Source organism: Cebus imitator, unplaced genomic scaffold (genome assembly GCF_001604975.1).
Source record: "Cebus imitator isolate Cc_AM_T3 unplaced genomic scaffold, Cebus_imitator-1.0 Scaffold268, whole genome shotgun sequence".
NCBI classification, from domain to species: Eukaryota; Metazoa; Chordata; class Mammalia; order Primates; family Cebidae; genus Cebus; species Cebus imitator.
In genome coordinates this window covers 2,488,507-2,504,747 of record NW_016107583.1, presented here as the reverse complement: position 1 = coordinate 2,504,747, position 16,241 = coordinate 2,488,507, and the positions used below count along the sequence as shown (strand labels likewise).

Here is a 16,241-nt window from a genome sequence, read left to right as displayed (position 1 = left end):
GTATGCATTTCCAATCTTAAAAATAATAACTCTAGTTTTAAATAAATGTTTATGTTTTTGGAGGGAGGATAAAATTTTAGAAGTGAAATCACCATTAGAACTTCTAAGGATCTTGTTACTGTTAAAATAACAACTTTTGAAAAATAAAACAAGTTTATTTAAACAAAGAACAATTTGTCAGTCAGACGCCCCTCAGAACCAGAGCGTAGCAGAGGTTGAGAGAGCTCTCCTATGCAATGTAGACAGGCAGCATTTATAGACGGAAAATGAACATGAAGTATAGAAACAGCTTGGTTGGTTAGAGATCTATGTTTGCCTTATTTGGCCATGGTTTGGTCAGTTGGCTGCCCGAGACTGGATGAAGCTCAGCTGCTGTGATTGGCTGACACCCAGCTATTTGTTATAAAATATACCCCTAAGTCAGGCTTTCATTTTGTTTACTTAATAAGTTAGATTGCCCTCCAGTTACATAGGGAGGTATGGAGATGGCCTCAGGCCAAATTTAGTTTACTGTTAAAAATTGAAAGGCACTAGTGGGTCAGGGCCTTTTTATAGCTAATGTACATTGTAGAGTGTTTATTTCTGATTACCTTTACTAATAACACTAGATATTAACATAAAATTTAGTGCCATTGTAGGTGAAGGGATATCATTTTGTTACCTTTTTATCATTAGTGAGAATTAATAACATGATTTATTAAGAAGTTACATTTTTCCAGGATTCCACTTGTCAGATCAGAAGCAGAAAAAAAAGGTAGCAAGTGCAAGGGTCTAGGCTCAGATCTCAAATATAAAGAGTTAGTAAATAGAGCCAGCCAGTCAGAACCTGTTTCTATATCTTTTCACATAAAGATCTCATGAGCCAGTGACGGGAAAGAATTTGTTGAAAAGAGAGAGGCTTCAGACATTGGTATTTTTGTGTTACCCTACCTCATGAGTTGAACTGTATGTAATGAATTAGAGATATTATACCCATCCTAGAAGTTCAAACAGTTGAGAATAGGGGGAGATGGATATTGTACCTCATTTTCTGTGTGAAGTCCGTGGAGAGGACCTTTATTAGAGTGGTTCCCAGTGATGTTACATCTACAAAGTAGAAATAGTGATATAGCATGAGGAGCCTTCAAGTAAAAGCTGGTCAATTTTGTAAGAAATCAAAAGTTACAATTTTTCATGCCTGAGTTAATGAGTGAAAAATTGTACCTCTACATTTGTATTTCTTATATTATGTATATACCCATCTTAGTCATTTATTAGTCATGCACCTCTCTGAGCCTCAACTTCCTTATTTCCAAAATGGAGATAATAATTCCCATATAATGTGATTTTCTTCTGTAAGTACATACTCATGGGTCTAGTCCAATATCCCATAAGTAATTTATTCTTTACCACACTGAAGATGATATATGAGAGCCAAACACACTAACCAGGTAATGTACTAGATAAAGCTATGTCAATATATACATGGCCAAATTCCAGTCACTGTGACAATTGCTGCCTTGAGATGACACTGCTGTCTTTGACCAGGATGAGGAATCTTTGGTCAAACATCTGTCTGGTCAAACATCTTTCTGGTCAAGCTGGATAGGGCTCACTATTCATGGTCCACATACTTCTCTCAGCAAAGGAAGGAGTTCTGCTGGCCCTGCAGTTGCAGAGCTATTTCTCCCATAAGAGGCTTGGTACAATTTGTTTCAGTCATAGGTATGCACCCTGGCCGATGAGAAGATAGGAATGTATCTGGGTTTGCACCAGTCCTACGCAACTTCGGTGGAATTCTGTCTGACTGGTGCTCTAAGGAATTTAAGTTCACTGTAAGACACAGGTCCTGGTAGATTCTAGACTTTGGGACAATTTTACTGGCTTACAAGGCATATCTACAAGTAGAGGGGAGTATACTCATCTGCTTTTCTTTACTATAATTTTATCCCATGGCACTGGCCTCATTCAGAGCCCAAGATGACCTGATGTTCCTCAGTAGAATTCTTCACTTAGGGTGGTGCAGGCAGCCATATAATTCACTGCATTACTTGAGTTGCCTGCAAAGTATGAAGTTTTTCAGGAAGATATTGAAGCTTGAAGCCTAGTGGTTGCCTCAGGGACCAGTCACTTGTTTCCATGTAACAATTTTCATTAAAATTTTGATTGTGTCCAGTAAACCAGTGTTTTATGCTTGTCACCTTCAGAATTCTATCTCAGCATTATCAGGATCTCATGACAACATGTAGGCATACTTTCTTGTATGGACATGTTTTGTTTTTGGCTGGTTGAGAGGTAATGCCAAGTTTCTGAGTTCCATGGGAATACAGCCAAGAGACATGTGGCTTCTTAGAGTTAGTGTCCATGGGAGCGGATCTGAGAAAATCTCATGGATGATCTATGGCCTGAACCGCATAATCAAATTTTGTGCTGAATAGTGTCCTTTGTAAGATGTTAGAGAAAAAAAAATCCGTAACACTCGTAGAAAAAGGTTTCTTAATAGAGTAATCTTGAATGGTTAGGAAAACAAATTAAAGGGGTGAATTGGTGATTTAGTCTTTCTACATTTTAATTTAAAGTGATCATTAAGATAAATGGACTCCAATATAGTTGTTAGCTCTTCTCAGGAGACATTTTCAATAGGTCTCATTAGGATCAGAATCTGGTATTATGTTTTACATTTCTATAAATTAATTCTAGTGGATAATAGTTTGCCTGTAATGCATATACATAGAACTAATAAAATACCATTTTATTAAAGTTGATTTTTAGGAAAGTATATGTGTGTGCTTATTCAAAACATCAGCTTTATTATGAAGCAGAAACAATAGCATAATACCGTTAAAAACTTTTCTTTCTTACAGTAATCCAAAAGTGGAATCAATGAAAATGAAGCATGTGTGTCTTGCATCATTGTCAAACTGTACAGTTCCATATCAGGAATACTTAATGTAACATTAAACCTGATATAAGCTAGTTAACCTTTATAAGTTATCTTATTAAGTAGTTGTCTGTCATTATTATATATACATTTTATGCCTGTCATGTAAATTGGGCAGGCTTATATGTAAAATCTTACATTCAAGAACATCTTGTGTTCTTGACAGGATGTGATACTATTGAAGTATTTTGATATGTAATCTAGAAAAATATATTTAAATACTCCTTCTGTCTACTGTTTTGAATGGCAACCAAGATTAACTTACTCTACTCATTTTCATAATATATTTTCCAAAGTCTTCCTCTGCAAAATGCCACTGAGGTATCAATGAACTAAATTTAATACCATTTTTCATTGCTTGACATCTCACTCAGGGATGGCCAAAATAGTATAGTTTGCTTTGATATGTTTTGTAGTGTGTAAACTGGAACTAAATGATCATGCAAGTGAAATTTCAACACTCAATTTTATATGCCAGGCAAGTCATGACTTGCTTATCATTGCCTATAGTTTCATTTCTTAGTTATATTATTGGTAGTATGCATATGTTTTATTTTTAAAACTGCTCATTTGATATTTGAAATGGATTTTATTATAGTTTAATCTATATTTGAATTTGAATTTAGGTTTCTATTTTGTATATAACTAATATACAAATATAAATTATTGAAATATTTATATTAATTATAAACTAGCTATGTTAACACATAGAATTTTAATTATCTTCCCTATTAAACTTAGTCACTGCTTTATAACTAAGTTACTAAACTAATGGAGGGTGGAGAGGAGGGATCACTTCAAAATTATTTATATATGTTACTGCAATTAAGGATTTCTAGGTACTTTACAACTGTTTTGCAATTCAATTTGAAAATTGGTGAATTTTAGTGAAAACTGGTAGAAGTTGAGATACCAGTATCATTAAGTGGTAAGAAAAGATGTAGCTTTCTTGTATCTCTGTGGCTTCAGTAGAACTATATACCTTTGACAACTGCAGTGCATTTGGAAATTGAACCTATGAAAACATATAAATAGTTTTCAGGTCAAGATAAAGAGAAATGAAACAGATATAACTAGCCCTTGCTTTCATATGTATAAAGCAACTTGACCAGGACCAATTTAATAGGAATTTAACTCCTGAGAACCAGAGTAGCAGACTTAAAATTCCTCAATCAAACTTTTGTGCTAAACCATTAGACTTCATAATAAAGTGAAAATCAGAAATCCAGAATTAATCATTATAATAAAAACTGTTGTGTCTTTCAGAAAATGTGAAAACAGTTTAATATAACTTATATTGTTTCTACACATTAGATATAAGAAATAATTTCATTTAATCATAGTACAATAAATTTGATTAACATTATCAAATTATAAAAGTAACAGTTATTGTTGAGATAGCATCAACTTATTATTCTTCATTTCAGATAATAGAGTCAATTATTTTGATATGCTTAGTAATGTTTGCAAGTATTAATATAACGAAATACTGAGATTTGAACACAATGACAGTAAACCATTGAAATTTCAAATTCACATTATACAGCCATCATGAATCCATAAGTGAATGTTAATAATGTAACAAAATATAAAATGATTGTAATTTAACCGTCTAATCATTAACATCTGGAGTTTTAAGACCACTATTTAATCTGCTAATTTGATCTGAAATATAAGTAGTTGCTTTTATGTGATGCATGACGTCTTTGTGCCTTAATACTTAATTTGAAATGTCCTTAGTCTAAAAATTACCAAAGCAAATAAAAAAGGAGATGCTTATTTACAAAACAATGTTGAATATATATTATATAAATGCATTGTTTGAGTCTTTTTATGCAGTATTGATAGAGTCAATCATTTCTATCATTTTGCCATAAAAACTGCAGTGTTGTAAAGACAGTGTTGTAATTTTCCAAAGACAAAATTACATTGTTCTCCAAGTATGTTATTTTGAAATTTTGATAAAAACAAATACTATTTGACTGCCTTTTAAGATAATGCACTTTCTCTAAGCATGCTACAGAATTGAAAGCTAACCTCTAGAAAAATGATTCTTCTTACCTTAAAGAAAATCCATTTCTCATTTGGAGGTGTATGAAAATGCACCCAAAGAAAAGAGAAACTTACTATTTTACTGAATTTTTTTATTTGATAAACCTGGTAACTTCAGTCACTCAGCCTATTGTATTAGCACCATTGGCATGGATTGTTAACCTGTGTCAATTATAGTAGGAATGGAAACTTGCATATATGGCACCATCCCTATTTTTGTGGAATTTTATCTTACCAAGTATGCTATCATGTAATATAAATTCAAGTGTTTAAGGATGATTCAAATGATAGTATATAGCAATCCTGCATTTTACCAAAACTGTAGGTAGATTTTTCTGTAAATATTAATCAAAATTGTAAAGAAGTAGACTTTAAAGCATACTCCTTTAATTCATCAGAATGCAAGGAGAATTGCTTTCATTTCCTCACCCATGTTGTAATATATAGGATCATAAATGTAATTTGATCTCCTTCTAGCTCAAAAACTCTGGAAATCATAAAACTTTTTATTGCATGATTTGTTTGGATGGTTAAATGCCAACCATTGTATCTATTCCCCCTTTAGTTTATATACTGTAGCTTATGCTTAAGTGACTGTAGCATACTCTAGGCCTGTGGTACTTAATTTCACAGCTTCAAAATTGTTGAGGGGAAATCTTCCATATTTTAGGAAGTTATGAACTTAATATAAATCTCATGAGCACCCGCAGCGGTCTACTACCATGGCTGGAATTTTCCCATATATTATTTGTTCTTTGCCATTAAAATATAGCATATTAATTGGAGACATCTTTGTGGGAGTACAGCAAGGGCCTGCTGAACCTTTGGGGTTTGCTTGGTGTACCAGATGAGTATGAGGATATTTTTGTAAAAATACAAAATCACACTCTCCAGAGCAGTAATTGGCCTTATATCTTTTAGGAGCGATAATCCAATCCCATCCAAAAGCTTCAAAATCCACAGTAAGAGGGTAACGACAGCATCGGGTTTCTGTTGAGAGATCATCACAGTCAAGACCAAAATCCCTTCTGGATCTTTTTGGTGTGTCTGTTACCTTGACCTCTAAAAAGGGATTCTGTAAGAAAAGGAAAGAACACTCAGTAATATCAATAGACCTGGAAACACTTTTCTACCTACCTTAAGAAATCATTATTAAAGAAATAAACTAATAATTTTGCTCATACCACATTTATTTTTAAAAGGCACAGCATTAAGGAATGTTAATTTACACTAGGCTCAATTTTCCCTTATGTCTCAAAAGAATTTAACAGCAATACAAATTCCCCTAAGGTCAGTTCCATGTCTTTTTAATTTTTATTTTTCCAAGTTTGAGTACCAGACTGCCTGGCATATAATGGATGCCCTGAAAATACTTAAGGGAAGAAAGGGAGGGAAGAAGGAAAGGAGGGAAGAAAAGAAGGAGAAATGGGGAATGAAGGAAAGAGCTGAGCTCCCTCCTTCTTGCTTCATGATTAAATATGTTCACTGAATATGCCTGGCAACTCCTGGGGGGATAGGTATAGCCATCCAGCCTCCATTCTCTAGGTCCTCACTCAGGGAAACTTGAACAATAAAGCCAGGGCAAAATAGAGAAGGACAAATTCAGAAGAAGAGATGATGATATTTCCTGTATTCTTTCACTGGAAAATGTTCCTATTCAGATATTTAAAAATGGTTAGTACTGTCTCTGCCCCAATCTTTTAATGTGACTTTTAATGAGACTTTGTTTCCCTTTACATGAAAAAATCTGAGGAATACATCATATTAACCACTTGTCATATTATCAGTTTTGAGCATTAAAATGCTACCTACAAAAAGGAACACTTTCTTAAATAATTGACAGTAGTTTTTAACCCATATCTAAATGAAAATAGCTCTGGTAGTTATTGTTAAGACTATCAAAAATAATGATATCATTTTGGGAGTCATTAACATTTAGCATAGCATATATAAAGAAAACTACATCATTTAGAAAATCGTATAGTCTTTTAGACACCTACACACATGTTTATTGCAGCACAATTCACAGTTGTAAAGATATGAAATCAGCCTAAGTGCCCATCAGCAGATGAATGGATAAAGAAAATGGGGTATATATACACCATGGATTACTACTTAACCATAAAAAAGAATGAATGAAGTAATATATTTTGCAGCAAATTGTATGGCGCTGAAGAGCATTATTCTAAGGGAATGGAAAACCAAATTCCATATGTTCTCATTTTTAAGTGGGAGTTAGCTATGGATATGCAAAGACATACAGAGTAGTACAAGGTATTTTGGAGACTCAGAAGTGGGGAGGGTGGGGGTATGAGGCATTAAAAACTACATGTTAGTGCAATATACACTACTTGGAGTGATGGGTGTGCCAAAATCTCAGACTTCACCACTATACAATTCATCTATGTAACCAGAAGCCACTTGTACCCCAAAAACTATTGAAGTAAAACATATGTGTGTGTGTGTGTGTGTGTGTGTATATACACACACATATATATATATACACACACAATAAAAAAGTAAATAATAAAAATGAAAAAAAATTTTATAATATTTTAAAGAATGTTTTTATTTAAAGTAGATCTGATCTGCTAATTATATAATCTTTATAACCAAGATCATTTAAAGATTAAAAAGGTAACATGTTTGTTGTTTACAAGTATAATCTTCTTTTGTAAATTATGTCAATAGATGAACATAAAAAGATGTGATCACATTAAGTGTTTGAAAATAGAAGTAAACAGAAACATAGGTTAGCCAGAAATGTAACTCTAAATTTGTACTAGGTATTAAAATGTTTTTATTAATTTTTGTAATATTTAAGGTATTGTCATTTACTTGGTCTGATACTAAATTAGTTGGCTTTCCCTAAGTAAATTCTTGCACAAGAATGCTAAGGCAGCTCAGAAATATGACACATGCATACCTATGTAACAAACCTGCATGATCTGCACATATACCCCTGAACATAAAGTATAATAATAATAATAATAATAAAAAGAAGCTAGGTGGCAAAGGTTAACTAGTCTGTAAGTTGAAATTTTATTAGGAGTATTCCACAAAGAAATATATGCACACATCAGGGCACTGACATCCTACAAATATTGAACATGTTTATTATGAGGAATCTTAAATATATTTAATAAAATATAAATATCACTATAAATATAAATATCACTCAATTAATTTCTCATAATAAAACATTTTTTCGTTATAATTTTAGAAGTTTATCTGTTTTATGCTAGGCGAAAAATTTTTAACACATTTGGCACCCTTCTGGAAGAAAAAAAATGTTTTAATTTGTTTATGTACTAAAATCCACTATATAAATATTTTAATTCACACAATCATGTATCATATTAAAGGAAAGCATTTTATATTTCATTCCCAGTTCAAAAGAACTTCTTAAGAAGTTAAGTATGGTATAATTTTATTCTAAAATCTTCATGCAAAGTAAGAGTATCAAGGGAGTGTTTCATAGGATATAAAATTGGACATCTACTTTTATTGGGTGCAGGGCTACCACTAGGGTAAGTTACCTTTGTCTGACTTATGAGCTTAGGAAATTTGTAGCTGTTTTCCACTATTGCTCATTCATATTATGAATAAAAACATAAGGTTGTTAGAATGCTATTTTCAGTTATCACTTACCAGCCCATTTTCTTTTGATTCTGGGAAGGTTACAGCAAGATCATGACCATTATCATCTAAAGCTTTTATTTCAATGCCTAAGTTGGATTCAGGTTGTTTGAGCCAATTTTGCAACACTGTCTTCACATCAATGCTCTGCCAAATACCAGTGCCTGGGTTCATGTCAAGTTTCAGAGATCGGATTCCAGTATACCTTGTACCATCTTTCATGGGTTTGATGAGTCTCAGGATTTGCACAAACACTGTTGTAGGAGTCTTGACGGGTTTCAAATATATCCATAATTGGGCCTTTACTACTTTATTATATTGTATTTTAGAGCTAAATTTAAAGAAGCAACACTTGGGTTTCCCATCCGCTTGTGTTAGAAAATCAGCTATAAATGAATAAGAAAAGAAGAATTACTGAAATTATTGCCCATTAAATGGTGAACAAAACCCCTCCATGTTAATAGTTGAGCATTTAAAAAAAATTAAGATCATGTATGCCTATTCAGTCTTTTAAAATGAAATACCATGTGGAACTTTATACCTCAGAAAAAAATGTCAAAGAAAATAATTACTCCTAGCTTTTCAGAATTTTTCAGATATATGTATTTTCAGCTGTTCTTCAGGAATCTATTCCCCTTCCAGAGAACTATGGACAAAGGAAGATTCTATGAAGTAATGAACACTGAATGAAATTTTAAAATGATGATGATTAGAGAGAACAAGAGACACTGTGGAGGAACAACCACTTAGAATTCTTTGGGAATCTGAGTAGTTACACTTACTGAGCAGCTGTACCAATCAGTCTGGAAGAAGGAACCCTTCCCCCAGGCCTGAATTACCTGGGGACAAGACATACTGAGCAACTTTACTGAGCCTCGGGAATTAGTAGAAAACACAGTATATCTGTTACATGTTGGCTTTGGAATAGCCTTTTAAAGAAGCAAAATCAAGCAGGTAATTAGCACAAAAATTTTGATGTTATATTCAGGCTATCTCAAAGGCTCAAAAGTATTGTCTCAGGGGCAGGCTGTTCATGTAAGCACAAGCACTAACAATTTCTTTTATTTTGGTTTTCCAAAATTGTCTATAAAAGGTAAATCTACTTCAGAACTATTTGATAGCAGAGTCTTAAATGAAAATTCTTTGCTGCATTGTAACCAGATTACTTATAAGGAAAATATTTTAAAACTGTTTTGAGTCTTGTTTAAAGTATATAAAGCATTGCGTGAAAGCAAGATAACAGATGACGTAACACAAATTTTTTCTTGCCATGCCTTCTCTGTCAAGGTGCCTGTTTCTCTTTCCTGGAGAAAGTATTCTTTTGAGCTGATATAAAATGAATTGTATGAAATATGTTATCCCTGAGAAGCAATGTAGATACTACAGGTAAAAGCCCTTCCTCTCAGGAAGAATAAAATATTACAGAAGGTAATTAAGCACTGTGCCTGCTTGGAAGTACACAAAGTGGTTACTGTCAACAACAGTACCATGGTCAAGGTACAAGGAGGACTTCGTGAGCCATAACCTACCCAATTAAAATGTTTATTTCTTAGGCATTTTCTGATATTTAGTTCATGATGATTATTATGCTATGTTTACTTCATTATTGCTCTTACTAATACATTAAGATATGTAATTTTTAACATACTCTTCAGTGTGATACTTTCAAAATTAAATTTTTAACTGTGAAGAACAATAAAAATACCGAGAGAGTTTCAAATAACAGAAATCACTTTAGGTTTTCAGCAGTGCTCAAGTAAGCTTAAACATCCAGCAAGTTTCTTTTTGTTTTGTTATTAGTGAAAAAAAACTTATTATAGATGCAAATTTTACACAACCAAATACAATTATAAAATATAATGTAAGTTTTTAACATTGCTTGTAGTATCTTCCAGTCCTTGCCTTGGTGGTATTACTGTGAAAGCATAAGCATGCTATCTATACTTGCCTTATTAAACTAATGCTATGCAAGTATTTTATTTTTTAGTTTTTATATCTAGAAGAAAACAAATAATGCAACAGATTTCTGTCTCATTAATATATTCTCAAGAAATCTTTAAAAAGAGAAACTCTTTTCCTTTCTACTTACATACAAGCCAACAGCTTGTTAAAAGAGCCTGAAAATAGATCTGTTTCTCATAAACACTAGAAAAACAGTCAGCAGAACTGTTGATATACACTAATAGGACTACTTACACTCTGTAGGCATGGTAATGATTGTTTCTGTTGTAGCGTGATAATCGTCATCTTCCAAAGAACCATCACTGCTGTCATCCCTCTGGACATCATACTGATCAATCAGTTCCCGGAGTGGAGGAGCTTTGGGTAAAAGTTGTCTTATAGCATCTTTGCTGATGTTGGGAGCTGTTTCCAGACGAAGTTTACTGAGGATTTGAATTTTTATGGCTTCTATTCTTGAAGATTTAGTGTTTTGTCTCCAAGTACATGTATTACACAGCCCCTCTTTTTCCACATTTTCGTTGTGCTCACTGTTCTCATTTAGATCCACTGAACCAGCAACAATCAGCATGAACAGGTAAATATAAACATAGAGTTGCAGTTTTTGCATGATTTTAAAATCCATATAATCTTTTTTTCTTATTCTTATTTCTTCCTTTTACTTTTCTTTTGCTTTTGAATAATGGCAAGCACAGTTTTAATGCATGTACAGTCTGAGAGACAACTTGCTATACCAGTGAATCTTTTATACTGTATTCCAAGTGGCTTTTTATATTCCAACTTAGATGAGACAAGTGTCGTCAGGATCTATGATTGGCTCTTGCTTCACAATGAATCTCGCTGTCAGAGGTTAAAACCCTGTCTGTCACAAGTCACCAAGCAGTATTTTGTTACAGTCAAGGGTGAGCTGATTCATTTGACTACTTCATAAAAGAAATAAATCTACAAATAATAAAAGATATTTGTGACATTTGAAAACTAAAAGTCTATGTTGGCAATAATATAAACTGTACTTAAATCTTATTAATCCTTATACAGCTCTTATTGTAATTTAAATAAGTCAACTTTAATTTGCACTACATATTTAAAATATGAAATATTACTTCCTCAAAAACTAAAATGATTTTATATTGTTTAGGCAAGCATTTGAAGTAAAAATATTTTTATTTGTTGTATTAAATTATTTTTAGTGCTAAGTAATTAGGAAAATAAAAATTAGGAAGATCTAAATTAAAAGTTAAGATTGTGATGCCAGTAGAGAATTTTCATTTATAATTTGAGAAACTTGTTTTCTGATTAAATTATTAGTACATATTGAAAGTCATTCTTATTATGTCATTTTGTGCATGGAATTATTTTTACACAGTTTAATGCCTTTTATTATTTTGAAAATTATGCTGAACTTTTGACTGGCTGGATTATTTCCTATTCTAAAGATGCAGATTAATATAACTCAGAAGATATGTTTCTTCATTGTTTATTACCAAGAGGGTAATATCGGCTAGTAGAAAAATCTCTGAACATAGAATAAGATAATGAATTTTATAACTGGCATTGCAGAGCTTATTACAGTTTCCTCAGATTTCCAGCAGTAAATATCCAGAGAGTAAAAAGTGTAGTATTTATTGTCTATAAGTTACATCAGAATATTGTGAGCACATAAAAAGAAAGAGCATCATGATAAAGGGGTGACCTTTTGTGGTTTCCCAATACTGTGATATGTTTGTACCCCTTTGCCAATTTCTCATTTTGACCAGAGGGCAGACACCTGGCAGGGATTTGGGGTAAAGTCTGGGAGCAGAGAATAGAGCTTTTTGTTCTCTAAATTTAAGTGGCCTCTGTAGGGATCAAACGTTCAACCTTAGCTTTGGGAGCCACAAGATGTAGTCAAATGGACTATTAAAGAGCTAAGCAAACAGAGCCAGCAAGAAACAGAGATATTTCCAGGCCAAAGGAGATTTCTTTTTCCTACTCCTTTTTGGGACACTAAGGATTCCTAAGAGATTTAATCCATTACTTTTTTTTTTTCCTAAGAGAATGCAGTGGCTCATATCAAATATTTATTTTTAAAGTCACTACCATTTTTGCACACTGTACACTAATTTACTGCCTCGGTGCACTAAAATGCAACTCAGTAGCCTGAAAAGTTAATGCATTTTCATCAAATTCTTAAGAGGTATCTACATCTCTTGAGATAAAATGGCCTTACATAATGCATTGGATTTGCCCATCATTAAAGATTAAGGAAAACCAGACACAAACCAGATGCCCTGAGGATTTCAGATACTCTTTGTTATGAGACAATATTAGATCTGGCTTCTAAGGTTTTATTTGTTTGGTTAATTCATTTTTCAATGTATAAATCTTTGAAATGTTATGATCATTGTAACATATGCATCTATACAATTCCAAGTAAGTCAAACTTTTTAAAAAATAAGGTTCGAATTGCATGGCAGTTGAGTTGAGAACTCAGTTTCTGGAGTCAGATAGACCTGAGTTCAAATCTCAACTTTGCCACTGCTAACTATGTGATAATGGATGAGATACTTAACTTTCCTAAACTTTAGTTTCCTCATAGGGTTTTGGGGGGATATAATTTAATAATGCATGTAAATTGCTGAGTATATCACCTGTCATAAAGTAATTGGTAACTGGCACTTGAGCGCTTGCTCTTTGTTTTATGCAGAGGGGTTTGAGATTATGCTTAAAATTATCTCTGCATGAACTAGAACTGCTTCAGATCATAGCTGCCAATTATCAGTCACAAAGTCTACCTTTCTAGCACTGTGAGGCAAGTAAAATTTTCTAAGGCAGCCAGATTACAAGACATGTTCCAGCTCTTTATTCTTCTTACCGGGAAAAAAGTGAACAAAGGTTGTCATTTCCACCTGCAGACAATTCTTATTATTCATGATTTCTGTAATCACAAATTTGCCTACTTGCTAAAATTTATTTATGAAACTCAATACTCCTGGCATTTTACAGTCATTCACTGGCATTCACAGAGTGGCAAAAAATGTGGGGCCTATCTGATGCACAGGTTCCCAGATGAGATCAAACAAGACAGGGTTCTGCCTTAATGTTTCAGCTCTCATACTATAAACACATTCCCTTTTTGCAGTCTATTTAGTTTTTATGCTTTTTAAAATTGTTCCTGTTATTGATTTTGCTTTTAAAAACTTGTCCCCAAGCATAGTGCTGAAGTGCTGTGTGGTGTTCCTATGTTCCTAACCACAACAAAGCTGTGATGGAAAGTAGCATAGTGGTTGCCAGGGGCTGGGTGGGGCACTGAGGGGAAGTTACTGTGTGATAGATACAGAGTTTCAGCCTGGGAAGATGAAAAATTTCTGATGATGAATGGTGGTGTTGGCTATACAACAGTGTGGATGTGCTTAATGCCACAGAACTGTACATCTAAAAATGGTTAAGATGCTAAATGTTATGTATGTTTACCACAATTTTAAAAGGCTGTGATATGCCCAAGGGAAAAAAATTCTTACAAAAAAATACATGTGCTGGATAAGCATCATTAGGGCATGATTTATAGTCCTGTTGCCTGTGAGTTCACTGTTATTGAATGAACAATATATACTACATAATGTGTGTGTAAACAAAAACACACCTAAAATAAGGTTATATATTGATTGGTTGATGAAAATTTTATGACCAGAGGTTCACCTAACCCTGTTTTTCAACTGGGAACAATAGTTCAGTATTTCCTAATTCAGTTTTGGCAATGACTTTATAGGACACAACTACTATGAATAGGGAGAATCGACTATATCTAATCAACTTCTCTAGAGAACAGAATGGGTTAAGAAGTACTGAAGAAATTTAAATAAGTTTTATTCCTTCTCCAGTGGCAGTAATTGCAAGCAACCCAAGGCCCCAGAGTAGAAGGGCTTATCAGCCATAGGAACCTTCAATGCAGTCTGACTGCTGGAGGCCCAGTTTTGGCTGCTCTTGTCATAAAGGAGACGGGACAGTTGTGCATCATTAGGATGAGTGATTAGAGAACAATTCCTTCTAGTTGACTGGGAGAGCTTTGTCTGTTGGCTTGTTGATTTTGTCTTAAGTTAGCCATCTCTAAAAGCAGTTTCTCACAGGAGTTGGAATTTAGGTGGCCAGGGCAGTATCTCACAAGACTGATATGGTTCGTCTTTGTACTAGGTAAGCTATTACATTTTCTGTAACCATCAGTAAGGTGACAACCAAAACTCTCTCATCTCTGTTACAAATACCCACTGGTTGTCTCAATGTTGATTGTATAAAGAATATTTTCAAAAATTTTACAGTTTTATTTTCCCGGAGTGTGAGATCTACTGAGTGTACTAATGTAAAGACGTGCTGGAAGTTTAATGATCGTGGCCAAAAAAGGAGGAGAATGAGATTAGGAATTAGCACAAGAATGAATCATGAAAAATTCAACAGTTTTGGGCAAAAACTCAGGAAATTTTATCTGATATCTCTTGCCATTAACTTGTAATTACAGCTCTTTGGTATTACTCTATGCTGATTATTCTTAAAGCCAGAAACAATCTGCATAGTGCTCAACTCACATAACATCATGAATAGATAATCATCCCACATCGATGATAACTGATTACCTATGCTTTCAATAGTTAGAAGACAAAAATTAACAAAAACAAAAATATTCTTGAGCTAGGAAGCATGAGTATAGGAATTGAAGACAGGAGACCCGAAATATAATTCTGGCTTTACTGCTGATGTTTTATGTAACCTTGAATAAGTCAGTTAGCAAACGCTTCATTTATAAATGTATGTATGTATGTGTCTATATATATATATGAATTCATGTATTTATGAAATATTTGAATGCCTATATTGTACCCAGCGCTATGCTATATTCTGAGGATAAAACAGTGAGCCAGACAGACACAATCAGTGTCTTTATGAAACCTATGGACTAGTTTCTTCATGTAAAATATGAACACATTTGATTAGATGTGCCCTTTCCATTAAGGTCTATCCCCTAACGCAGTGATTCTCAGGCACATTCAAGCATACATTCTATTTGCCAACAGAGTGATGATATCTTCATACATTATGGGGCTTCTGGAAAACTATTGTACACATAAGAACGAATGAGCATCAGAAAGGCAAAAACATCTTAGTGTTATTATGAAAACAGTTTTTACTTTACAGACTCTCTGGAAAGGACTTGGGAAACACCCCAGTGATCCCCAGACCACACTTAGAGAACCATACACCCAAAGTAGTAATTTTTACACTATTTCAATTGAGTACTTCCCCCTTTAACTTCCAGTCCCCTCCTCCCAATACCTGTAGCTTTGCTCTTAATGAGGCATCAAATAAAGTAATTTTAAAACATTGTTTAACAGTACATATTTATTGCAAAAAGCAGAAATATAAATATTATTATAATCACTGACTACAAACTCGTAGGCAATCTAGCACATTTGCAAAACATTTGTCAGTTCTAGGGAATAGACTGAAATTAGTAGTCTTAAGGGATTTCTTGTAGATGGTCTTCAGATCGGTCTTGAGGTGTTAGTATTCATACTGTGGTAATCCTCATAATAACTTCCTAGTTAATAAAGTTGCTGCAATCCATTGTCCTTTAGAGGTAGAATTAACTCAGAAAAGCTTCAAAATTCTATTTCTCCTCTTCCTCCCTCCCAAAATGGGA

The 16,241-nt window shown here is 33.5% G+C and overlaps 1 protein-coding gene across 1 annotated transcript; it reads right to left on the bottom strand.

Annotated features, from left to right (window-relative positions):
- Nucleotides 1-4,176: 4,176 nt before the first annotated feature.
- On the bottom strand, nucleotides 4,177-11,325 carry MSTN (myostatin). The gene is made up of 3 exons (XM_017500716.2): nucleotides 10,808-11,325; nucleotides 8,624-8,997; nucleotides 4,177-6,047 (listed from the first exon to the last, which is right to left on the bottom strand). Exons 1-3 carry the CDS (start codon nucleotides 11,193-11,195, stop codon nucleotides 5,667-5,669), a joined length of 1,143 nt encoding a protein of 380 aa, XP_017356205.1. The 5' UTR covers nucleotides 11,196-11,325; the 3' UTR covers nucleotides 4,177-5,666.
- Nucleotides 11,326-16,241: the final 4,916 nt, after the last annotated feature.

Coding starts and splice junctions, on each gene's coding strand:
- MSTN (XM_017500716.2), bottom strand. CDS start 11,195: ATGGATTTTAAAATCATGCAAAAACTGCAACTCTATGTTTATATTTAC. Junction 8,998..10,807: donor CATTACCATGCCTACAGAGT/GTAAGTAGTCCT, acceptor ATTCATTTATAG/CTGATTTTCTAACACAAGCG. Junction 6,048..8,623: donor AATCAAAAGAAAATGGGCTG/GTAAGTGATAAC, acceptor CTTTTCTTACAG/AATCCCTTTTTAGAGGTCAA.